The 25,517-nt window shown below is 48.9% G+C and overlaps 1 protein-coding gene across 8 annotated transcripts in view; it reads left to right on the forward strand.

The window, feature by feature from the left end:
* LOC140403169 (voltage-dependent P/Q-type calcium channel subunit alpha-1A-like) overlaps positions 1–25,517 on the forward strand; it is a 721,889-nt gene that overhangs the window by 396,624 nt on the left and 299,748 nt on the right. For all 8 annotated transcript variants that reach the window (XM_072490879.1, XM_072490875.1, XM_072490873.1 and 5 more), the window contains exons 11-16: positions 1,417–1,626; positions 3,158–3,270; positions 4,300–4,412; positions 11,590–11,721; positions 20,025–20,097; positions 20,587–20,704. In XM_072490879.1, the coding sequence (XP_072346980.1) occupies positions 1,417–1,626; positions 3,158–3,270; positions 4,300–4,412; positions 11,590–11,721; positions 20,025–20,097; positions 20,587–20,704 (759 nt within the window). The remainder of the gene's footprint in view (positions 1–1,416; positions 1,627–3,157; positions 3,271–4,299; positions 4,413–11,589; positions 11,722–20,024; positions 20,098–20,586; positions 20,705–25,517) is intronic.

A 25,517-nucleotide genomic window follows, 5' to 3' on the forward strand; every position in this document is an offset into this window, starting at 1 on the left:
AATGGAGCGTAGGGAAACGACAGAAAAACCTAACAAATACTTTGGGCGGGATTTTCCCAAGTTCTCACTGGCGGGATTATTTGGTCCCGTTGACAGTTATCCCCTGCTGGGAATTCCCCGGCAGCAGAGGGCGCAAACAATGGGAAACTCCATGATAGCAGCAGAATGGAAGATCCTGACGACGGCGGGCCGCCTGAGGAAGGAGCTGCGCTCCGAAAGCTAGTGATTCGAAACAAACCTGTTGGACTTTAACCTGGTGTTGTAAGACTCTTTACTGTGCCCACCTCAGTCCAATACCAGCAGTTCCACATCAATCCAATCTAGTATTCTTCTCCCAATTCCCTGCGATCTCACCTTCTGGATCAGTCTTTTATGCGGCACCTTGTCAAACACCTTCTGGAAGCCTAGATCTACCACATCCGCAAATTCCCCATTATGCACCTTGCTGGGTACGTCCTCAAAGAACTCAAGCAAGTTTGTCAAGCCTCTACTGTTCCAAAGAATTAGAGGTGATCTTCCCTGGCTGCTGGGTCTAGAACCAAGGACAGTCTAAGAATAAGGGGCAGACCGAGATGAGGAGGAATTTTTTCTCTCAGAGGGCGGGTGAATCTTTGGAATTCTCCAGAGGGCTGTGGAAACTCAGTTGTTGAGCATGTTCAAGACAGAAATAAATAGATTTCTGGATTCTAATGATATCAAGAGATATGGGATAGCATAAGAAAGTAGAGTAGATGATCAGCCGTGATCTAATTGAACAGCGGTGGAGGCTTGACAGGCTGAATGGCCTATTCCTGTTCCGATATTCCTAAATTGCCTACTGACGTGTAAAGTGACAGAGAAGAATAGTGATTGATGTTCTTGAACTGTACAAATATTAATTTAAATCAAACATTTTTCTTTTCGCATGATTTGGGCTAATGGTGGGGCTAATGATACTGAGCTTTACTTAGTATAAGAGCTGAGGTCCCCCAACTGATCATTTTGCTGAATTCACTGAGCTAAGTCAGGATGTTGCAGTCGGCTTCCATGTGTCTGTACTAAGAAGGGGCAGGAAATCATCCAGAATTATTACTTGTTCCTGGCTGCTTCAGGCATCTGCACAGGTTGTGAACTTAGTGTGTGGGGTAGAACTGAACTTAATTGCGATAGTTCATTCGCTTACACATGCTGCAGGATTCTCCGTGGGCGGGATCCTCCGCTTCGCCGGCAGCGCACCCACTTCCGTGTTTTTTCCCGACGGAGTGGGGTGGCGCACAATGTGAAACCCCATTGGCCGGCTGGCGGGACGGAGAATCCCGCCCCATGATGTTCGGCCCCTGGGATATTAAATATTTGTTGGCCCTCACCACACTACATTTTAATCAGTGCATGAATTAATTCTTTTTATTAATTGGCTGTTGTTTTCTCCTGGTACAGGATCCCCTTTCACAAGAGCAAGTATTAAAAGTGCCAAACTTGAGGGTTCTTCATTTTTCCGGAAGAAGGAAAGACGGTTTCGCTTCTTCATCCGACGGATAGTGAAAACTCAGGCCTTTTACTGGACTGTCCTTAGTCTAGTAGCACTCAACACCTTGTGTGTTGCAATTGTACACTACAAGCAGCCAGACTGGCTCTCTGATTTCCTCTGTGAGTGTCTCCGCGGGTCATTCATACATGTTGTACATTAGGTATGGGTGGTGCACGGGTCAGATTGCTCAGTGACAAATTGAGAGGTTGTAGGTTCGTTCCTAAAATGTCATCCATGCCTATTTCAAAGAATTTGACCCTCGCCGCACGCTCTTACTTAAATTCCTCTTTACAGCACTCACTCAAATTATGCAGAAGTATGTATTGTGCCATGAACAGAATGTTGTTAAGTTTGTTTTAGATCTCTGGACTTTAAGGGGTTTGCAGACCACTCAGAATGGGGTTATTTTAATGAGGCTGGCTACTGCCTGACTCTAGAAACACTGACTATGGGTTAATTGTACAGAATGTCTAGGTAAATCCTGCAGGAATGGAGCACCCTGCCTACATTGTCATGGTGAAAACAAAACCTCTATATGTTACAACAGAATAATCATAGAATCACAGAATTAGCAGTGCAGAAGGAGGCCATTTGGTGCAGAAGAAGCCCATCGCATCTGCACCAGCCATTGGAGAAAGCACCCTCCTTACGCCCATGCCTCCTCCCCATCCCTGTAAACCCAGTAACCCCACCTAACCTTTTAACCAAAAAGGGGCAATTTAGCATGGCCAATCCACCTAACTTGCACATCTTTGGACTGTGGGGGGAAACCCACGCAGACATGGGGAAAAGATGCAAACACCACAAACACAGTCACCCGACGCTGGAATTGAACCCAGGTCCCTGGAGCTGTGAGGCAGCAGTGCTGACCATCGTGCCACCGTGTATGATGTACCCTGGGCACGATTCTCCGAAATGGAGACAAAGTCCCGACGACGGAGTGAAAACCGGAGTGTTGCCGTCCTCCCCGAGGCCGCCCTGCAAGAAGATGTCGGATGGATCCTGCAGGGTGGTGGAGGAAAGGAGGTCCTCCTTTAGAGAGGCCAGCCCGCCGATCGGTGGGCACCGATCGCTGGCCAGACCCCATCGGACGCTCCCCCCGGTGCAGGAACCCCCCTCCCACCCCCACAGGCCGCCCCCCCAGCGTTCCCGCGCAGTTCCCGCCGGCAGCGACCAGGTGTGGACGGCGCCGGCGGGAACCTGTCGTGTTGAGGCGGTCGCTCGGCCCATCAGGGCCGGAGAATCGCCGCTCGCCTTTTGCAAACGGCGAGCGGTGATTCTCCGAGCAGCCAGGCGTGACTCTCGTGGCGCTGGGTTTTTGGGGGTGGGGGGGAAGAATCACGTACGGGTGTCGGGGCGGCATGGCGGGACTTGCGCAGCGCCCCGCCGATTCTCCCACCCGGCGTGGGGGGGGGGAGAATTCCGCCTCTTATATGTTACAGTAGAATAGATCTTATATATATTGTATAATAACAGTACAGCTTATACGTATTAAAGAATCCTGCAACCTGCACGTATGAATTCCTATATCCCCATTTTTAATGGAAACAGCCAATGAAAACTTGCCTTGCTGTAATTATTCTCCTTTGCCATTGTTTAGACTGCCTGTACTCCATTGTTAACTGATTGTCTTTTTCCCTCCATTTCCAGACTATGCAGAATTCATTTTCTTAGCACTCTTTATGTCAGAAATGTTTATAAAAATGTATGGGCTTGGGACTAGGCCTTACTTTCATTCTTCTTTCAACTGTTTTGATTGTGCGGTAAGTGACATGTAACAATTTCTCTCTAAGCCTTTTATTCTTGGGACTCTTTGATGTCACAGTTGGTAAATGCAGTTGTCCAGCGTTTAGCTGTGCCGTCAGCAGGGAAAGACCTGCTAGTTTAGCTTATCTTGCCAAATGGGCTCACAGAGGATGAAGCCTGGGACTTGCTGGTGCCTGGAAACTATATCCTAGAGTGTGCCAGCATGTTCAGGAGAGGAATATGGGAATTGTATAAAAAGAGGGCTCATTCCTGAACTCACTCAGTTGTTGAAGAGTGTAGAAACTCAGTTCTGGAGACTCTCTCTGCCGTAGGCATTTGAATGTGATGAGCAGAGGAATTGTTTTGGTTGCTGAATGAAAACACTTTTAACATGCTCATGGAAGATTGGTGCATGTAGTCAGACAGAATGTTCAAAAGGAAAATCCAGTGAAGTAAACCTTCAGAGACCTGTTCACAGTGTTGGCAGGCTTCACTGATGGGGCTGTTACATTAAAAGTATAATTCTATCTTTGGACAACATTCGTGTATGTGGAAAAAGACAAATTATTACGGATGCTGGAAATCTGAAATAAAAAATAGGAAATGTTGGAAATACTCAGCGGGTCTGGCAGCACCCGTGAAGAGAGGAACAGAGTTGATGTTTCAAATCTGTATGACCTTTCTTCAGAGACCTCTGTCATCAGATGCTGTCAGACATACTCGGTTTTTCCAGCATTTTCTGTTTTAATTCAAATGTGCACCTTTCCAGTAGGGTACATTGGATAGCGATCACCTCATTCTTCTTCCCCTCTATTCCATTTCTGTGAGTAAATCTGGAAAGAAAGTTGGGTTACTGGTTTGGGTATGACCATTGACGAGAGTCATCTCTCATGAAGGGTGCCACTAGAATCGTTAGCCTTTCCTCATTTAGACATTGACTATGCTGCTGTGTATCCCCAATGTTCTGTACTTGATTTGAAATTTCCAGCATCGCTAGTTTTGTTTTTCTCGCTAATGATGAGTGAATCTCTCCTCTCTTATTTCAGGTTATTATAGGCAGTATTTTTGAAGTGTTCTGGGCTGCTGTTAAGCCAGGTACCTCTTTTGGCATCAGTGTTTTACGGGCACTCAGGTTACTTCGAATATTCAAAGTTACAAAGTAAGTTTGCCCAATTCCCCATCCTGTCTGTTCCACATTTAGCTGATACTAGTGATGTCTATATTGTACTGAGATTATTGATACACACTATGTTTGTTTCCTTCATTACTTTGACTAGTTTTATTGCAAATAAGTAGAGTGTAAATTGATTGACAGTAATTCAAATGAACTGTTCAGAACTGGTGCTTGTACATGGGACCAGGCTAAGAATCATTTCATACTACTGGAAACATAACCTCTCTCTCTCTCATCTGTGCGGAACCTCCATGAGTTTTGTTTGATTTGAGTCTCAATTTGGTTCTGGTGATTAAGAACCTAAGGCACGACTTCCGGGTGCGGCTATGCAGAGCTAGGTCGCATATTCGGCAGCTCCTGCTTGGAACGGACTTTTGGGCTCTTTTACAGGGCCCCCACGGCATTTGTTTGACATTTCCCGGTGTGGGAAGAAGGCGGCAATATTCCCCCGACAGTGTCCCCCAGGAAGGGTATGTCTCTTGGTTGCCAGACACACGCAGAAACAGTGAAAGATTTGGCTGCAACTACAGGATAAACAGGGCCTCTTCCAGCATGCAGGCGGGGGAAGGGCAAGCTTAAAGCTGCAAGCTGACCTGAGGGCCTGTATCAAAGGTGAATTCTAGCAGCAGAGGGAACAACTGTGAAAAGACCTCATCAAGGCCACTGAAGGGACTTCCGGTTGCGGTGATGCCTAGCTAGCCGCACGCTTCGGCGGCTCCAGCTCCGACGGACCTTCGGGCTCTTTTAAGAGCCTCAACGGGGAATTTTTCGACGACGCAACCCGGTGTGGGGCGTGTGAGAAGGGAGTCCCCCCCAAACGAAGGAGGAAAAAACCGGCGGCGGCGGCTGCAGCGCGAGGAATCGTCGACCAAAGGGTCAGAAAGAGAGAAGTACAAGATGGCGGCGGAGAAAGCGCAGGCGACATGGGGGCCTGAGCATGAAATTGTGAGACGGTGCGTGGAGCTGCTGAAGAGGGAGGTGCTGACCCCGTTGCTACAGGCAATTGAGGGGCTCAAGGAGACATTAAAGACCCAGGAGACAGAGCTCCGCGTGGTGGAGCAGAAGGTGACAGATATTGAGGACGAGATCCTGGGCCTGGCGGTTAAGACACAGACGCACGAGGCACTTCATAAAAAGTGTACTGAAAGGATCGAAGCCCTAGAAAATGGAGCGCGAAGGAAGAACCTTCGGATACTGGGTCTCCCTGAGGGTGTGGAAGGAGTGGACTGTGGAGCGTACGCAAGTACGATGCTGAGCTCACTGATGGGTGCTGAGGCCCCTACGGGCCCCTTGGAGGTGGAGTGGGCAAATCGGATTCCGGCGAGAAGACCAAAAGCGGGAAAACCACCCAGGGCGATAATCGTGCGATTTTACCGCCTTAAGGATAGAGAAGAGGTCCTGAGATGGGCTAAAAAGGTGCGGAGTAGCAGATGGGAGAATGCAGTGGTACGGGTATACCAGGATTGGAGTGCGGAGGTGGCGAGAAGGAGGGCGAGCTTCAACCGAGCCAAAGAGGTGTTGCATAAAAGGAAGGTGAAGTTCGGGATGCTGCAGCCGGCAAGACTATGGGTCACGTATCAGGAGAGACACCATTATTTCGAGACGGCGGAGGAAGCATGGACCTTCATCAAAGAAGAGAAATTGGATCGGAACTGAGGGACTGATGCTGCAGGAAATGTTATTGATAATGTTACAGTGGAAGTTAATTGAGAAGTAAACAGGGAAGGGGGGAGACATTGGGGAAATGTGGGCGCCGGTGAGGGGGGAAAGACGGGACATAGTTGGAGAATGGGGAAGGGGAGGGGGAGGGGAAAGGGAGCTGCGCCATAAGAGGCGAGTCAGGTAAAGGGATGTTCCCGCACCAGAAAGAATAAGGCGGGAAGACAGGCGCAAGGCGGATGGGAGTTCCCCACATGGGGAGGTCGAGGAGTGAGCAGGAGTAGCCGGGGTCAGTTGAAGTCAGCTGACTTACGGAAGTAATATGGGGGGAGCAATCAAGCTAGAAAGAGATCTAGCGGGGAGGGGAGGAGGGAGGGAGAAGGGGGGGGGGGACAACTGGGTTGCTGCTGCGGAAATCCAAAAGGAAATGGCTAAAGAGTGGGTGGGCGGGGATGGTGTGCGACGCTGGGGGAGCGAGCGGGAGCGCGGAGGCGGGATATGGGACTGGCCTAGAGAAGGTAATGGCTAGTCGACACGGGAGGGGGGCAGGTAGCCCCCTAGTGAGGCTGATCACGTGGAACGTGAGAGGCCTGAACGGACCGATAAAAAGGGCCCGAGTGCTCGCGCATTTGAAAGGACTAAGGGCAGACGTGGTTATGCTCCAAGAGACGCACCTAAAGGTGGCGGACCAAGTTAGGCTAAGGAAAGGATGGGTGGGACAGGTGTTCCACTCAGGACTGGACGCAAAGAATAGAGGGGTGGCCATTTTGGTGGGGAAACAGGTCGCATTTGAAGCAAAGAACATTGTAGCAGATAGCGGAGGTAGATATGTAATGGTGAGTGGCAGGCTGGAGGGAATGGAGGTCGTGTTGGTTAACGTGTATGCCCCAAACTGGGACGATGCGGGATTTATGAGACGGATGCTGGGGCGTATACCGGACCTGGAGGTAGGAAACTTGATTTTAGGAGGGGACTTTAATACGGTGCTGGACCCGGGGCTAGATAGATCCAGCTCAAGGACCGGAAGAAGGCCGGCAGCGGCCAAGGTACTTAAGGGGTTTATGGACCAAATGGGGGGAGTGGATCCATGGCGATTTCTTAGACCTAGGGCTAGGGAGTATTCCTTCTTCTCCCATGTCCATAAAGTGTACTCCCGGATAGATTTTTTTGTTTTGGGAAGGTCGTTGATCTCTAGGGTGGAAGAAGCTGAGTACTCAGCCATAGCGGTTTCGGATCATGCCCCACATTGGGTGGACCTGGAATTAGGAGAGGAAAGGGAGCAGAGAACACTCTGGCGATTAGATGTGGGACTGATGGCGGATGAGGGAGTGTGTGCAAGAGTGCGGGGGTGTATTGAGAGATACCTGGAGGTCAATGACGACGGCGAGGTCCCTGTGGGAGTGGTATGGGAAGCACTAAAAGCAGTGGTCAGAGGAGAGCTGATCTCCATTGGGGCCCACAAAAGGAAAACAGAGGCCAAGGAAAGGGAAAGATTACTGGGGGAGATTTTAAGGGTGGATAGGGAATTTGCAGAGACCCCGGAGGAGGAATTGTACAGGGAGAGGAGACGACTCCAGACGGAATTTGACCTTCTGACCACCAGAAAGGCGGAGGTACTGTGGAGGAAGGCACAGGGGAGGAGGTATGAATATGGGGAAAAGGCGAGTCGCCTGTTGGCTCATCAATTGCGAAAGAGGGCAGCAGCGAGGGAAATAGGAGGAATTAGAGACGAAAGGGGAGACACGGTGCGAAGGGCAGGAAAGATAAATGAGGTGTTCAAGACCTTCTATGAGGAACTGTATAGGTCTCAACCCCCAGAGGGAGAGGAGGGGATGCGGCAGTTCCTGGACCAATTGAGGTTCCCGAAAGTGGAGGAGCGGGGGGTGGTAGGCCTGGGGGCACCGATTGGGGTGGACGAGGTTATTAAGGGACTGGGAAGCATGCAAGCAGGGAAGGCCCCAGGACCAGACGGGTTCCCGGTGGAGTATTACAGAAAATATGTGGACTTGTTGGCCCCGTTGATGGTGAGGACGTTCAATGAGGCCAGGAAAGGGGGGACTCTACCCCCGACGATGTCGGAGGCGACGATATCGTTAATTTTGAAGAGGGATAAAGATCCGTTGCAGTGCGGGTCCTATAGACCCATTTCATTGTTGAACGTGGACGCCAAATTGTTGGCAAAGGTACTGGCATCGAGGATAGAAGACTGTGTCCCGGGGGTGGTGCACGAAGATCAGACAGGGTTCGTAAAAGGGAGACAACTGAATGTTAACGTGCGACGACTATTAGGGGTGATAATGATGCCCCCAGTGGAGGGGGAGGCAGAGATAGTGGCGGCAATGGACGCAGAGAAGGCATTTGATAGGGTGGAGTGGGAGTATTTATGGGAAGTGTTAAGGAGGTTTGGGTTTGGGAACGGGTTTATTAGCTGGGTTAGACTTCTTTATGGGGCTCCAACGGCAAGCGTAGTTACAGGTCGACATAGATCGGAGTATTTCCGACTATATAGGGGAACAAGACAGGGATGCCCGCTGTCTCCATTGTTGTTCGCGTTGGCAATTGAACCTCTGGCCATGGCGTTGAGAGACTCCAGGAAATGGAGAGGGGTGATTAGAGGGGGAGAAGAACACCGAGTCTCGTTATATGCGGATGACCTATTGTTATACGTGTCGGACCCAGCGGGGGGAATGATAGAGGTTATGCGAATTTTGAGGGGGTTCGGGGATTTCTCGGGGTATAGGCTAAACATGGGAAAGAGTGAATTATTTGTGATACATCTAGGGGACCAGAGTAGAGAGATAGAAGGCTTGCCTCTAAGGAAAGTGGAAAGAAACTTCCGATACCTGGGGATTCAGATCGCTAGGAGCTGGGGAACCTTGCACAGACTTAATCTGACACGGTTGGTAGAACAAATGGAGGAGGACTTCAAGAGGTGGGACGTGCAGCCTCTATCGCTGGCGGGCAGGGTGCAAGCAATTAAGATGATGGTCCTCCCGAGGTTCTTATTTGTATTTCAATGTCTCCCTATACTAATCACTAAGACCTTTTTTAATAAAATAGACAGGAGCATCACGAGCTTCGTGTGGGCAGGGAAAGTTCCGAGAGTAAGGAGGGGGTTCCTTCAGCGTAGTAGGGACAGAGGAGGATTGGCACTACCGAACTTGGGCGATTACTATTGGGCCGCCAATGTGGCAATGATACGTAAATGGATGATGGAGGGTGAGGGAGCGGCGTGGGAAAGACTGGAGAGAAAGTCCTGTAAAGGGACGAGTTTAGAGGCGCTGGTGACGGCGCCGCTACCGATCTCACCTAAAAAGTTTACCACAAACCCGGTGGTGGCGGCAACATTGAATATCTGGGGACAGTGGAGGCGACAGAGAGGGGTGCGGGGAGCCCTGGTGGGGTCCCCAATCAGGAACAACCATAGGTTCGCCCCAGGAAGAATGGATGGAGGATTTCAGAGCTGGTTCCAGTTGGGAATTAGGAGGGTGGGAGATTTATTTATAGATGGGACTTTTGCGAGCTTGGGAGCATTGGAGGAAAAGTATAAGTTGCCCCGGGGAAATTTCTTGAGATATATGCAGGTGAGGGCATTTACTAGACAACAGGTGAGGGAATTTCCATTGCTCCCGACACAGGGGATACAGGACAGGGTGCTTTCAGGGGTGTGGGTCGGAGAGGGCAAGGTGTCAGAGATTTACCGAGAGATGAGGGAAGAGGGGGAGGAGTCGGTGGGCGAACTAAAAGGAAAGTGGGAAGAAGAACTAGGGGAGGAGATAGAGGAGGGTATGTGGGCTGATGCCCTAAGCAGGGTAAATTCCTCTTCCTCATGCGCCAGGCTTAGCCTGATTCAATTTAAGGTGCTACATAGAGCACACATAACGGGAGCAAGATTGAGCAGGTTCTTTGGAGTGGAGGACAAATGTGGGAGGTGTGGCGGGAGCCCGGCAAACCACGCACATATGTTTTGGGCATGCCCGGCACTGGAAGGGTATTGGAAGGGAGTGACGGGAGTGATTTCGCGGGTGGTGAAGGCCCGGGTCAAACCAGGCTGGGGGTTAGCTCTATTTGGAGTTGCGGAAGAGCCGGGAGTGCAGGAGGCGAAAGAGGCCGACGTTGTGGCCTTTGCGTCCCTAGTAGCCCGGCGCAGGATCCTACTCATGTGGAAGGAGGCGAAACCCCCCGGACTGGAGGCCTGGGTAAATGATATGGCGGGGTTCATTAAACTGGAGCAGATAAGGTTTGCCCTGAGAGGATCGGCTCAAGGGTTCACCAGGCGGTGGCAGCCATTTCTCGACTACCTAGGGGAACGTTAGAGGGAAGACAGATGACCAGCAGCAGCAACCCAGGGGGAGGGGGGGGGGGGGGGGGGGTTTAGTTTAGGTCAAAGATAAAGGGGTTTTGTTACTTGTGTATTGTTTAAAATTTCTGTATTGGTATTGTTGCGTTTGCTTTGTAAGAGGGGAAAAATTGTTGTTTGGGAAAAAATTTTCAATAAAACATTTATAAAAAAAAAAAAAGAACCTAAGGCACAAAACTGCCCCTTAATTGGCAATCTCATTGAGAGACCATGCTATTCCTGAGGTGGAATTGGCAATGGGAGTATACCAGTGCAATGGGGGCATTGATATGTCAGTGTGACTGAGACGTATTCATGGTAGCAGTGTGGACAGAGCTTTGTTCTGTACCTAACCCTGTTGTACCCGACCTCGGGCACAACGGTGCCTGAAATGAAAAATGCAACTCCATCTCCTGTATTTACTGAGCTTGATTCACATCCCACATATCCCTGACTGGTGACCAGTTTTAAAATAGTACTGGCAGACGATTGGAGTGGGTCTGCCACTCCTTTTCATACATTGGTGGTGAATGCCACAATCTGGCATTGGATCAAATCTATTCCAATTGTTTCACCATGAATAGCCAATATCAAATGTAGACTGTGATGGTTCAAATATCCTGATGGTGCATCCATGTGTGCACACTCCATTGTGCTTTCATGGCAACAGTGCATAAATCCTTCAGTCATCATCATATCAGAACATCTCTCCCACCTCTAATCTCCAAGAAAATAAAAAAATAAGAAAAGTATAAACTTGGGGGGGGGAGGGGGGGGGGGGGAATGTAAATAAAAACGGTCTACATTGGATACTGACTGTATACAATATTTAGTGGTTAGTTTTGAGATAGTGGGGTATTGAATTGAGACTGCTGGATGGACAAATACTAGATCCGGTAACTGAATGTATCATCAATCCAAATGTAATGATTGTTGTTAATTTTATTTAATGTCACTGATTTTTTTAAAGTGGTGCTTTCATTTTAGAGGAAGGAACCCTTGTGATTGTTCTGGTGAGCTCAGGCATTCAGTCTGTACTAAAGCACTTGGTGAACATGTATGAAATGTCCATACATATTAGCACAAGTACAGGATTTAATGTTGTATGGAATTTTTACTTCCTCTAGTACAATAAAACTGATCGATATTTTTTCTTCTTCCCAGGTACTGGGCTTCTCTTCGAAACTTGGTCGTCTCCTTACTGAGTTCCATGAAGTCTATTATTAGCTTATTATTCCTATTGTTCCTCTTTATTGTTGTATTTGCTCTTTTAGGGATGCAACTATTTGGTGGCCAGTAAGTACCAGGTTCCCATATATTTTACTGTGTGCATGTAATTTTTATTGTATTCTTTAATCAAATATTGTAGCAAATTTTGAATACTTAATCATATGAAGGAAATGTTTGATTTGCAGTAATGGTACATATTGTAATGGGGTCATAGCCATTATCTGGCTTTGCACCAGCATTGAAATTCATACGCCACATGCGTAATGAGCAATGGGCAGTGTACTGTCCATACTTACTGAACAATTTTAAGTGTGCTAAGAATTACACTAATAACCAATTTAAGATTATCCGTTCGGCTCGCCATATAGCTCACTTACGACTGTTAGAAGACACAAATGTTCATACGCAGGGACCTGTCTTCTACAGGCAAAAGGAACATGCCCAGGCATAGAACATCTTTTTTTCAGCAATGCTCAAGTTCTGTACGACTAAGCAACTATTCCCCTTTTTCTTTTGCACAACAGAAAATACACTTGACAGATATAATTTACGCTGTCCTTTAAGTAGACATTCAATTCTCCTGGAACTATTCCAAGGTGATTTGTGGGTCCCAAGGATTTACTTCTGTCCTTTTCCTTTTTCAACTTAGGAACGTTTAATCTCAGAACTATCTTTCATAGTGAAGATTCTTTCCTGGATATTCCTCATCGAGCTCAAGCTAGGTGAATCTTCCAGCCTCATTTTACTTCTCATGAATTCATTATTCTCAATCATGCATTCCTGCATGATGAATAACAGCATTTTGCTGTCTCTATCCACGATCAGGGAAGACTGACATTTATCTGTGGGCTTTCTGGAATATCTTAGAAACCCCTCCCATAGCAAAGCCCATCATCATACAAGTGAGTCACGTAGGTCTTGCATCCAGATAGAAATGCTGATTAACTATTCCTGAGCCCTCAACTCTTTTAGCTTGGAACTAAATGGACAATTTAAAGCATAACTGTTTACAACCCGACATTCGCAACTCTTCTCTGGGACTTTGGAAACTTACAGTCTGGTCACAGTTAGTACACAGGTTTCTGCCATGGTCATCCACTTTAACACCTTCTACCCAATAAAACAATGTGGACTCCTTTTAATCTCCAACAATCAAACCACCCAGGCTTCTTGTCAGGCAGACTTCAGAACAAGTCATATGACACCTTCCATTTTACCTTAAATTAAAGACACAGTCCCAAAACATAGCAATCTTTAAGGTGTCAAATTATAACGTGCTACAGTTGGTTGTGGAATATGAGTTTAAGGGCTATGTTAGGATTGAATATGGGGGGAAGAAGTTGACCAAACATAGCTGAGAATAAAAACTGTAGGCTTCACAAGCAGGAACATGTTTTTTACAAAGCTAAGGCTAGTTTTGGTGCAGTCATTTTTCTCCTTCTGAACAATGTTATAAAATGTTCACCTTTTCTGAATCCAGCATTATCAAGGTACAATTGCATAACTGGTTCTTTCTTTAATTTTTGTTAGTTTTTCTCCCATGCATTTCTTCTGATAGCCTAACTCCTTGCTAGGATATAGTATTTCTAACTCTATAACGGTAAAATTGCACAGGTTTAGCAGTAATTTGGATCTGATTCAAGGACAGGAAAAATAATGGGCGGGATTCTCCGAGCCCGGGCCGGGTCAGAGAATCCCGCCACGTCGCTCCGACGCCAGGCCACCGATTCTCCGGTGACCGGAGAATGGGCGACAATCGCGCCGGCGTGGTCGCCGCGGTCGCCAGTCGGGGACCGGTGATTCTCCGCGCTTGACGGGCCGAGTGCCAGCCGACACCTGCCGGCGTCGTTCACGTGTGGTCCTACTGGGCGGGACCTCGGCGTTCTGACTGCAGGAGCCGTCCTGGTGGGGGAGCCGACTCCGGAGGCGGGGGGCCTCCACGGTGGCCAGGCCTGCGATCGGGGGCAACCGATCGGCAGGCGCGCTCATTCCGGGGGGGCCTATGTTTCTCTACGCTGGGCCCCTGTAGGGCTCCACCATGTTGCCGGAGTGCCGGCGCGGAGAGGGCCGTGGCGTGCATGCATGGACTCGCGCCGGCCGTGGCGCGTATGCGCAGACCCGCGCCGACCATGTAGGGCTGGCTTTCGACATCAGAGCAGCGCACAGCGCTCCGGCACTGTGCTAGCTCCCCAGGAAGGGGAGAATGACTGGGCCTGGAGGCCCATTGATGCCGGCGTCGCTTGCGCCGGTTTTCATAGATTATCATAGAATTTACAGTGCAGAAGGAGGCCATTCGGCCCATCGAGTCTGCACCGGCTCTTGGAAAGAGCACCCTGCCCAAGTTCAGCACCTCCACCCTATCCCCATGACGCAGTAACCCCACCCAACACTAAGGGCAATTTTGGACACTAAGGGCTATTTATCATGACCAATCCACCTAACCCGCACATCTTTGGACTGTGGGAGGAAACCGGAGCACCCGGAGGAAACCCACGCACACACGGGGAGGATGTGCAGACTCCGCACAGACAGTGACCCAAGCCGGAATCGAACCTGGGACCCTGGAGCTGTGAATCAATTGTGCTATCCACAATGCTACCATGCTGCCCAAATATCGGGTTTTGATGCCGGTGTCAACACTTGACCGGGAATTCGGAGAATCCCAGCCAATATGTCAGGAAACACTAAACAGAAAAAGTCTCATAATTGTCTATGTATGAGTACAAGAAAGTTGGAGTATATCATGCCTGCTGTCTTCAACAAGTTACAGGGAAAGAGAGGATTGGAAAATAACAAGAGACGAGGAGTCCTGATAACTCATTGATTAGCCCATGGTACATTAACCTGCATTCATCAAAACAGAGCAGACTTACTCCTGGGTTGAATGAACCGATCTTAGCAGGGACAGTAATATCGGGATACAATATTTGACACCCATGCCCCAAATGCATGAAGAGCAAAGTCCATATTGTCACAACCCCCTGGGCCAGTGACCGGTCAATTCCAGCCCCACCTAACCCGGAGTCGCAACTCAAATGAAATTCGATTTTATTGTAAAATACCTAAGGTTCTTGGCTGAGCCCAATGAACTGTGGTCACCAGGTTTGGAAATTTAACACAAAGAACCTTTTATTTATTATGATCCTGGACCAGATCCCAACATTTCCGAATTCCCGGTCAAGTGTTGACACCGGCATCAAAACCGTGCGAGCGACGCCGGCATCAATGGGCCTCCAGGCCCAGTCATTCTCCCCTTCCTGGGGAGCTAGCACATTTGCTAGGATATCTGACTGAACCCCCAATATTTTTAATTTGTAAAGCTGTGAGGAAAGGGTACTTCGTTCCAGGAGTGACTCCTCACAAAAATAGGGATATGCTGCGGGATTCTACGTCGGCGGGATCCCCCGCTTCGCTGGCAGTGCACCCACGCCCGCGTGTTTCCCAACGGTGTGGGTGTGGCCACAATGGGAAACCCCATTGGCTGGCTGCGGGAACGGAGAATCCCGCTGCCGGTGGGGGGGGGGGGGGGGGGGAGGGGGGGCGCGCTGGAAAACGGGGCTGGCGGGATGGCGAACCCCACCCATTAAAACAAACTTTAGTATTAACACAGTATTAAACTCACTTTTAGCAGCTCAGAAAATGTAGCTTACAGTTATCAGTTAAACAATGCTTATCAATAAAATGAAACACTTTAACTCCTGACTGCTATCTTCTATATCTCAAGTCAAAAGCCACTTTTAAATGCAGTTAGCAAACACAGGAATACCTGTTCTCTAGAGATGTCTTGGAGCGAGAAATAGAGAGAGATCCTTCAGGAAACGACCTGCAGATTTGTGTCTGTGTCAAACCACTATTTAACTTGACAACTCGTTCCAGAAGCCACTGTTCTGTTCATAGCCAAATCTAAATCGTCTGACTCAAAACCTGACTGCTTCAGCCTCTGGCTCCTCCCATTATTGACTTCATCCTTATCCCGCTCAAATACAGGAACCAATCACTGACTGTTGTTAGCCAGAGCATTGCCCCTGGCCAACACGCAGGTTTCCAGCCAGCCAGTCAAACTGACTTCCTCCAAAGCTGGTCCTTAAGATTCCCTCGACAAGTTAGCCCTGCAGCCTCAGTCCCAGGCGCCGAAGTCCCAGGTTCGATCCCGGCTCTGGGTCACTGTCCGTGTGGAGTTTGCACATTCTCCCCGTGTCTGCGTGGGTTTTGCCCCCACAACCCAAAGATGTGCAGGGCAGGTGGATTGGCCACGCTAAATTACCCTTAATTGGAAAAAATTAATTGGGTACACTAAATTTATTTTAAAAAAAGATTTCCTCGATGCCGCCGCGTCTATATTCTCCTCTCCATAAACAATTCCTAGAACACGCTGTCCTGACTGGCAGGCTGTCTCAGCTTAAGTCCACTGCATTCCAATTACGTGTCCATGGACCACAAATAATAAAACAAAAGAATTGGGATCAAAGGAAAATCAAACAGAAGGACTCTAACAATATCTATTCAATGATCTCACCTGGAAAGTATGCAAGCAGCAAAAAGAAGGTCGGGTTTACTTTGTGCCATAGGCCTGTCTACATCCACATACAATTATTTAGATAAGATCCTGAAGGGCTTGTTATGTCACAGCAACTGGCATGAAGGATCAATGCTTTAAGAAAAGGAAGGGGGAACCTGAATTTTATGCTTGGCATGCACAAGAAGTCGGCAGAGCTGAAGCGGATGGGGTGCTCGCTCCTGACCAAGACTGCGTTCCCCACACGATATCACACTGGTTGGCCAATTAAGGCCCACCCACCATGAAACACATCTCCTGGTTGGGATGAGAGTGCAGGCGGGAGTGGGAATGAGTCAAATGGGGACCTGGCGAGGGTATTAGAAACACTGCAGGCAGCACCCAGAGTGTTGCCAGGGGTTGCGGGGGAAGCAGAGGAAGTTTTCTGAAGCCATTGAGCATAGAATTTGGAGCGGTAATGTCCTCAGCACCTGGTGGATGTGGAAGGTGGGAGGGCAAGTCCAGTGGGAACTCTGCCCCTCACTTATCAGCTGAGTGCCTGGGAGTGCTGGTGGAGGAGGTCAGTACCAGGCAGGACACACTAATGCCCAGGGACAGCAAGAGAAGACTGCCCCATTTTACGAAGAAAGCCTGCGCAGAGGTTGAAGGCCAGGTCAAAGGGCACAACATGGTGCACCGCACGTGGCTTCAGTGCCGCATGGGGGGGGCGGGGGAAGCGTAAGCCAGAATGGACCTTGAGGAAGAGGGAGCACTAATGATGAAATCTATTTTTCCCTTTCACAAGAGAAACCATAATGTGGTATGGTGTCAAAGAATAGGCGGTGGCATGCCCAATTTATATGTTGTCAACCGATACGAGAGTGAAGCACGGGAACTGAAGTGCCATCGCCCAGCTCACTTCACTAGTTATGGTGAGGCAGGGGTCTCGACTTAAGGTAAGAATGCAGTACACCAGAGGTTTGTGCGGCGGGTATAGCAAACATTACAGAGTCCTCTCATCTGGAATGGAAATGTTGCATCAAGATTGCCCATAGAAGCCCAATGCAGATGGCACCATGCTGCAGCTCTCCATTGTCTCATAAGCCCATCTAACATGCACAGTGACTATGTGTTGATCGAGTGTACTGACATTCTGTCTTCCTTCTACAGATGCAACATCCACAGGAGCCACTGCTGACCCTGAGGACCCCCCTTTATGCTGAGAGGAAGCCCCTTTTACACCTATACCAGCACCACACCCACTCTTGGACCCAGGCACCAGCGCAGATACTAACATGTTGGTGGGCATTAGATCATCGGCTCCATGGGTACTGCACCGTTGTGAGGGCACATCACTCGCATGAGAGGCTGGCAGTGGCAGTGGCAGCATTGCTGGGGACCAGGCCACGCTGAGTCCAAGGCAGATGATGTACCTCTGGAGTCGTCTATCAGATGGCAGAAGCTGGATGTCCAGCTGGATGTGCGGGGAGACCTGATGGAGATCCCCGAGAGACTGTGGGTCATGGTCTCCATTCTGGAGGAGTCCACACAGAGAATTAGTACTGGGCTGACCCTGAGCACCAAGCGTACAGCCTAGTCCATTGAGAGAGTGGGGACCCTCATAGAGAGGCAATTTGAGGAACAGAATCAGGAGTTCCAAGGGTGGCGCTCGGACCCACTAGCCAACACACTGACCGTGACCTTGGGAGGTCACTGCCAGTATGAGAGTTCGATGAAGCACCTAGTCTCTGCTAGGTGCCCGTCCATCAGTGGTGGCCAGGGAGGTCCAAACATACTCATGCTGGCAGACAAGCTACCTGTCATCTAGGTGGGCTCCTTCCAGAGTATCTGCAGATAGGGGCACCACCTTGCCAACCCCTCTTCCAGTGGCCACTGCACCTGATGATGCCACGATGATTGAGTGCCCACTCTGCTCAGGCTCGGTTGGCTGGAGGATCATGGCCAAGGTCACCACGCCCACCAAGATAGCAGAGTCAGCTATTGGCAGTGCTGCTGCCAATGGTGGTGGTGGGTGGGGGAGGGAGCATCAAGACGCAGCCTCCTCAAATGTAAGTTGGAGGCACTTTGAGCCAAACAGGGGCTTGTCGCAGGTGACATTACTTGTGTTCATTATTTTGATATTTGTGTTCAGTTTGTTAATATTGTATGTTCTTTGTTTGTGCATTGACAATACCATAAACATATTTTGCTTAATGGGCTGAGTTGGTTTGATAGTTGCAATAGGTGCCAGATGCAGCACATGTTTGTAACAGTATTGTGTTGTTTGCTCTGGGGTTTGGGGTTGGCCTAGCATATCACGTTTGTGGGTGAAGGGACAGTGTCATTGGCATGAGGAAGCATTGATGCCTTGGATGCCTAGCTGAAGATTCGCAAGATCAAGGCATCCCTGTGCCCCTGCCTCCCGAAAGGCTTCTGTCGTTTGCCTCCAAGTCCTCGCCCTGTACCTCCCCAGATCCTTTATCAGACTCATCCCTGGAGTCATCCTCCTGGGCCAGTGGACCTGCCTTACTTTCCTCAGCTTCCAGTGGGTTCCCCTCTGCCAGAGCCAGATTGGGCAACTATAAGGGAGACACGCTCTGGAGGGTACTTTTAACGTTCTCCCTGATCAGTCCAGACATCTGAAGCACATCTTTAGCAGCCTGATGGTCCTCTCCACCACTGTCCTTGTGGAGGTATGACTCCTCTTGTAACTCTCCCCCGCCTCTATTCTTGGGTAATGGAGTGGGGTCATGAGCCACCTTTTCAAGAGATAGCCCCCTTTTACCCAGGAGCCATCCAACAAATCGTACAGGAATCGCAAACTGCCTTGGTTCCTGTGAGTGTCACAAGATGTAAGCATCATGTGAGCTGCCAGGGTAACGGGCACAGACACGGCGAATCTGTGTCCTGTGGTCACAGACAATCTGCACATTCTTTAAGTGGAAGCCCTTTTCGGTTCACGGATGCTCCCGGCTAACCTGCTGGCTCCATGAGTGCAATCTATTAGATCCTGGATGCAGGGGAACCCAGCAATCCCACGGCAAAGCCTCTGGCTCTCTCTGCCTTGCTGGCCTCGTCTGTCCGGTAAGGGATAAATGTGCAGGCGTGTCTGAAGATAGCGTCTGTGATCAGCTTCACACCACTGTGTGCAGCTGATTGGGACACACTCTCTCTGACCCCTGGAAAGAACTGGCGGTGTAGAAGTTGAGGGCCATTGTGATCTTCAAAGCCACTGGCATGGGGTGTCCGTCACGCAGTTTGAGGAAATTCCGGGCCCAATCACTGTTCCTAGAGAAACAGGAGCCTCCTTTGGCACGAAACCGCAGACATTTAAAGGTAGTTAGAATGCTGCTTGCAGACTCTAGCCTCTGGATAATGGTTTCTTCTGCAGACCTTACTGTCTTGACCTCCCTGTTGGCCTGATACCAACTGAGCTCATGCCTTTCCTCCCAAAGGTCTCTCCCTGGCACGTTGCCCCCACTCACCTGGCCTCTCCTTGCTGCCCCTCTCTTCCTCTACAGAGGAGGCCCCATCACCTGAGTAGACTGGGGGGATTCTATCCTGCCCTTGGACGGCAAGTTGATGAAAATGTGCTGGCTGCCCACACGTTTTGCGACAAACGAAAAATCGCTGGGGCGCTGTAAAATTGTGTTCAGTAGACTAATTAATGGCCTTAATTGGCCCTTTAATGTTGCCGGGTGAGGATCTGACTCACACGCGTGCTCAATGACTGTCGATTTGTGCAATTTTGCACTTGGTCAGGGTGAGCACGCGGACAACCTCGGAACATAAAATTCAGGCCATAATTTGTTTTCAAGTGAACTGGAAAGAAAAGCAGTTTTGATTCCACGTTTCCTCTTCTTAAATGTTACAGATTTAATTTCGAGTCTGGCACACCCTCCACCAATTTTGACACCTTCCCTGCAGCAATAATGACTGTATTTCAGGTAAGATATGATGGTAAAACACCAATTGTATGCAGAAATAAGTAAACTGATTTGGACAGCAAAATATTTCCAAAATTCTCATTCATCTTGGCTAAGAAAAAGAGTGTATTTAGGTCCTGAAAATTGAATAAATAGTTATGAGCAGTCTTTCCACAAAACTTCTTATGTTGAAATGTCTCAAAGTACTTAACACAGTGAATTGCTGTTAGTCAAGCCTGGTGCACAACCTAAATGGTGGCGATCTTTCTGCTCAGCATGTGACTAATTAAGCTGTATCTGTTAAAAACAGGAGTGCAATATTGATCTCTCCAGAATGTTACCAGAATTTGATGGTTGACGTACAGTTAGAAGCTTGAAAGGGATCTCTAACATGCTGCCATTTCCAATGTACAAACTTTGTGCCACCAAATGTTTACTTGCTAACATTTTAAATGACATGAAACAAAACTGAATGTCAAGTAAGTGATTGTCACATTTATTTTCTTCTAGGTTCTGACTGGTGAAGATTGGAATGTTGTCATGTATGATGGGATAGAATCACAGGGTGGTGTTAACAGAGGGATGATTTCTTCAGTCTATTTCATTGTTCTGACTCTCTTTGGGAACTGTATCCTTGGCATTTCATACATGAACTTTGGAGTATCTAGTTTTCTGGCCCAGCTCCATCAGGAACATGGACATAACTTGATAGAGCAAATAATAATGACCTTACTGGCTTTTCCAAATGCTGCACATTTCATGGTTCATAGAATCCCTACAGTGCAGAAGGAGGCTATTCGGCCCATCAGGTCTGCACTGAACACCAGAAAGAGCGCCCTACCTAGGCCCACTCCACGTAATCCCACCTAACCGTTGGACACTAAGGGGAAATTTAGCACGGCCAATCCACCTAACCTGCAGTCCTTGGACTGTGGGAGGAAACCGGAGCACCTGGAGGAAACCCACGCCATATTCATTCCATATTCACGCCATGTTCAGTGGGAGTTTTATTATTTTCCTTCCGTCCCTCTTCACTGAATCACAGAATTGTTACAGCGCAGAAGGAGGCCAATTGTCCCATTGTGTCTGCAGCATCTCGCCAAACAAGCAACATGACTTTGAACCCCTGCACAATGTTTTTATTCCAGTCATCATCTAATGTCCTCTTGAATGCCTTGTTCTGAATTTTCTTACTCGCGAAAAGAGGTGTCCCCCGTCTATAATGTCATTATTGTAAATACTACAGTCAGATCACTCTGTACCAGGCTTCTCCAGCCTTTTCACTTGGGGGTGGCCACATTTCCATGTATTCTCCAAAGGGGGCCGAAGTGCAGATTTCGAATGATGACTATTGGCACAACATAAAAATGAATTTCAAAAGAAAATTTGACTATGAGAAAAAGAAACAACTTGCTGAGAAAAAAATAAAGCAATAAAGTGAAAAAAAAGTAATTAATAAAAATGACCATTAGAGCGTGAGAGGGTCAGAGTGTGTGTGACCGGCTCATTCCCAGGCCTATGAAATGCACAACGCGCATTAGGGGGCACAAAAAATGGTGTTCACTCGCTGGCCGCAATGGTGTTTTTTTTTAGCTGTATCGTGCGCTCCAGACTGTGTTAATTATCCTTCCACAGGGAACACGCTGATTTGCTGGTGAGTGGCACCTGATTCGCCGACCCCACCTCAGCGCTCCCTAACTTTGCGCACCATGTTTAAACATCACCCCTGCACAGTGTTCACACTCACTGCAGCCTAGGACAGTTCCAGTTCATGGTTTCCAGAGGCAGAAAGCATGCTATTCCTAAATTCAGTGGCGTCTCTTGGTGTGCCTGTTGGATGCAGTTGAGGCCCACTGCGATGTTCTCTACCCCCACTCTAGCCACAGGACCTCCACTAAGGTAACTAAACTGGCTTGGGAGGTGGCCACCGTAGTGGTCAGAGCAAATGCCCTACAGAAGAGGTCAGCCACCCAGTGTAGAAGGTTAATGAGCTATCTCCTGTGTTCCATCAGGGTAAGTCAACCATCTCAGCACACTCATCTCGCACACTCACAAGCGCATCATACTTTCACAAGGATCTCACTCGCTGCACGAGATATCACTATTCACTCTTACACATATCCATATGGCCTGATCTTCCCTGAATCCTGTCCAGCTGACTCCACTCCCACCACCCACAAATGTCAGACATTCTTATCGTCTGCCCTCGCCTTCGTCTTGCTCACGCTCTCAATCTGTCTTCCAGCAAGCCAGGCTGCCTCACAAAAGAAGCTCCAGACTGGGGGTGGAAATCAAAGTTCTCACCGACTTCAGAACTACAGCCATACAGTTGGCCCGAGATAGTGTAGGCCCTTACTGTGTTGATAGTGAGGTCGGCGGCACGCACCTAAGTGAGGTTCCTGCACTACAACATTCAGCAGACTGAGAGTGATTTCCCCTGTTCAGAATCCCCTGCCAGGCACTAATTGTCTCCTTTTTTCGTAGGCACCTCCGGGGAGCTGCCGAGGGCACCCACAATCCAGGCCCTGAACTCCAGCCCCTACAACACCTCAGATGCGGAACATTAGGACAACACCTTTAAAGACACGTCACAGGGCTCATCCACACCGTCCACCAGCTCAGAAGCATGCACCTTAGTGCGACCTAGTTCTAAAGTAGCCTTGCGGACACAATCTGGTGAGCACAGCCCATCATCTGGTCCACAGCAGGAGGAGGATGGACATCCGATGTTGCCGGCACTCAGAGGAATGCTGGAGGCCACAATTCTGCTGAGTCCAAGGCTGGTGAAGAACCTCTGGACTCCTACATCAGTTTCTGGATCTGCAAAAGTAAGCACAGGAGCATCAGGAAGGGTGGCAGCTACACTCCTCGGATTGCAACGCACAATGGAAGAGCCCATCCACTTTAACTCTGAGGTTATAGCGCTGACTTCCAAACCGAGGTCCGCACAGTGGGATGGCAGCCGCCATGGAGACCTTGGTCCAGGCCAATGGCCCTGCACTGCTGCAGGAGATGCACTCCATCCCTGTAGCCATTGGCGACATCCATCAGTGTCAACACATGAGGGCTGCAGGACACCCCCATCTCACTCCAGCTGCCCCTTCTTAAGAAATCAGTCAGGGGCCTTCCAGTACCCATAGGGAGGAGGATCAGTAACTCAACACTTCAGGTAACTCCGGGAGTTTCTGGCTGATCCAAATCCCCTCTTTCTGTGGCCCCATCAACTCCAGCTCCACAGGCTGAGGAAGGTGCACCTGCCCCTCAGCAGGCCACCCAATGCAGAATCATAGCATCCCTAAAATGCAGAAAGAGGCCAATCAGCCCATCAAGTCTGCACCAACCCTTGGAAAGAGCACTCTACCCAGGCCCACGCCCTATCCCTGTAACCAAGTAACTCCACCTAAGCTTTTGGATACTAAGGGGCAATTTAGCCTGGCAAATCCACCTAACCTGTACATCTTTGAACTGAGAGAAGAAACCGGAGCACCCGGAGGAAACCCATGCAGACGCGAGGAGAACGCGCAAACTCCACACAGTTGCCTGAGGTCGGAATTGAACCCGGGTCTGTGGCGCTGTGGGGCAGCAGTGCTGACCACTGTGCCACCATGCTGCAGGTCTTGATCTTTCTGAAGATGCCCGCAAAGGTCATCACAGGCAATAGGGCATAGCAGTCAACAAGCTAACTCCACCTCCGCTGTGGGTGTCAGGGGAGCACCAAGACTGCAGGTTAAGGAAAGTGAAAAAGATATAGTTGCATAATGTTCTACACCAGCATCCCCCATGACGACGGCATTACTGCAACAGCCTCAGTACTCAACACCGACAACTGCCAATCTCCAGACGCAATTCTGCAACTCATCCGCTTCATTCTGGATCACAACGTCTTCACCTTTGACAACAAGTTCTTCATCCAGACACACTGAACAGCCATGGGGACCAAATTTGCACCTCAATACACCAACATCTTCATGCACAAGTTTGAACAACACCTCCTCACCACACAGCACCTTCAACCGACGTTATACACCAGATACATCGATTACATTTTCATCCTTTGGACCCACGGCAAAGAATCACTGAAACGACTACACGACGACATTAATAAGTTCCATCCCACCATCAGACTCACCATGGACTACTCTCCAGAATCGGTTGCATTCTTGGACACACTCATCTCCATCAAGGATGGTCACCTCAGCACTTCGCTTTACCGCAAGCCCACAGATAACCTCATGATGCTCCACTTCTCCAGCCTCCAGCTTCCACCCTAAACACATTAAAGGCGCCATCCCCTATGGACAAGCCCTCCATATACACAGGATCTGCTCAGACGAGGAGGTTTTGCGTAAAGAAACAAAATAAACTTGTGACGCAAAAGCTGAAGACTCAGGCATGTTCAACAAGGATACCGGCCTTCAGGTCGCATCGCATGAAAAGGCTAAGGCACAAAAGACCGGCACAGAAACCAGTCTTCTAGAAAGCTGACAAGAGCCTAGACGATCAGCGGGGTGATCCCATTGGAGATACACAATGAGCTGTGCACAAAAGACACATTCAGCAGGCATATCATGTTAATTGAAGCACAGTCAAATCTGTATACACACATGCCACATGTGTTAAAAGATAATACAAATAATATTTCTGTATATAAATGCAAACATCTCCAAAGGAAGGGGGATGTGGTGATATGCCTGTGAATAATATTGCACACAGCTAGCAATGCAACCTTCAACCAGCTAGTGGCATCAGACCTTGGTAGCGTGACGTGGGACACTCATCAGTTGGTAGTAAGGCATACAAAGGACAGTCGCACATCGGGACGTTCCAGGAGAGTTCACAAAACTCAAATAGTAACTTAGTCTGTATAGTATCTTGTGTGTTATCCTTCCATTTGTTCATCAATAAATCATCATTCTAGTTAAATCACCAGCGGTTCTGTGTGCATCATTGCGAAGGCAAGACAACAGAACACAACAGAAAGCCTGCTGTCTTTCCCACTGGGCCCCAGATGTTTGGCCTCTCCTGGATTCCAGTAGTGTCTTTCTCTCTTCTTCCACCCCCCTCCCGATTCCCCACCCCGAAAACCCTCTCTCTCGGCAGACCCACCGCTGCTGGTGTTTGTTGCTCCTCCAGCCACAGATCATTTCAACAGCAAACACGGGAGAGTGAGTGACCTGTGATTGGAAAAGCAGCTCCTTGCACAAACTTCCATTGCACTTATCCGTCTTAACGGCATTTTGAAAACTCGCTTCAGGGGCCAGACAGAATGGCTTTGCGGTCTGTGGGGTGGTCAAGTCTGATCTAATCCTCAGTTCTCTATTCCAGATGTCATTCTGATTAATTATTGTTTGACTTTGTTCCAGGCCTGGAGCACCTTTCTGAAATAGGTTTCCAAAATTTATGCTGAAATAGATCTTTTAAGGGATCAAATGATATGTTGC

This window comes from Scyliorhinus torazame, chromosome 27 (assembly GCF_047496885.1).
Source record: "Scyliorhinus torazame isolate Kashiwa2021f chromosome 27, sScyTor2.1, whole genome shotgun sequence".
In the NCBI taxonomy this organism is placed as follows: Eukaryota; Metazoa; Chordata; class Chondrichthyes; order Carcharhiniformes; family Scyliorhinidae; genus Scyliorhinus; species Scyliorhinus torazame.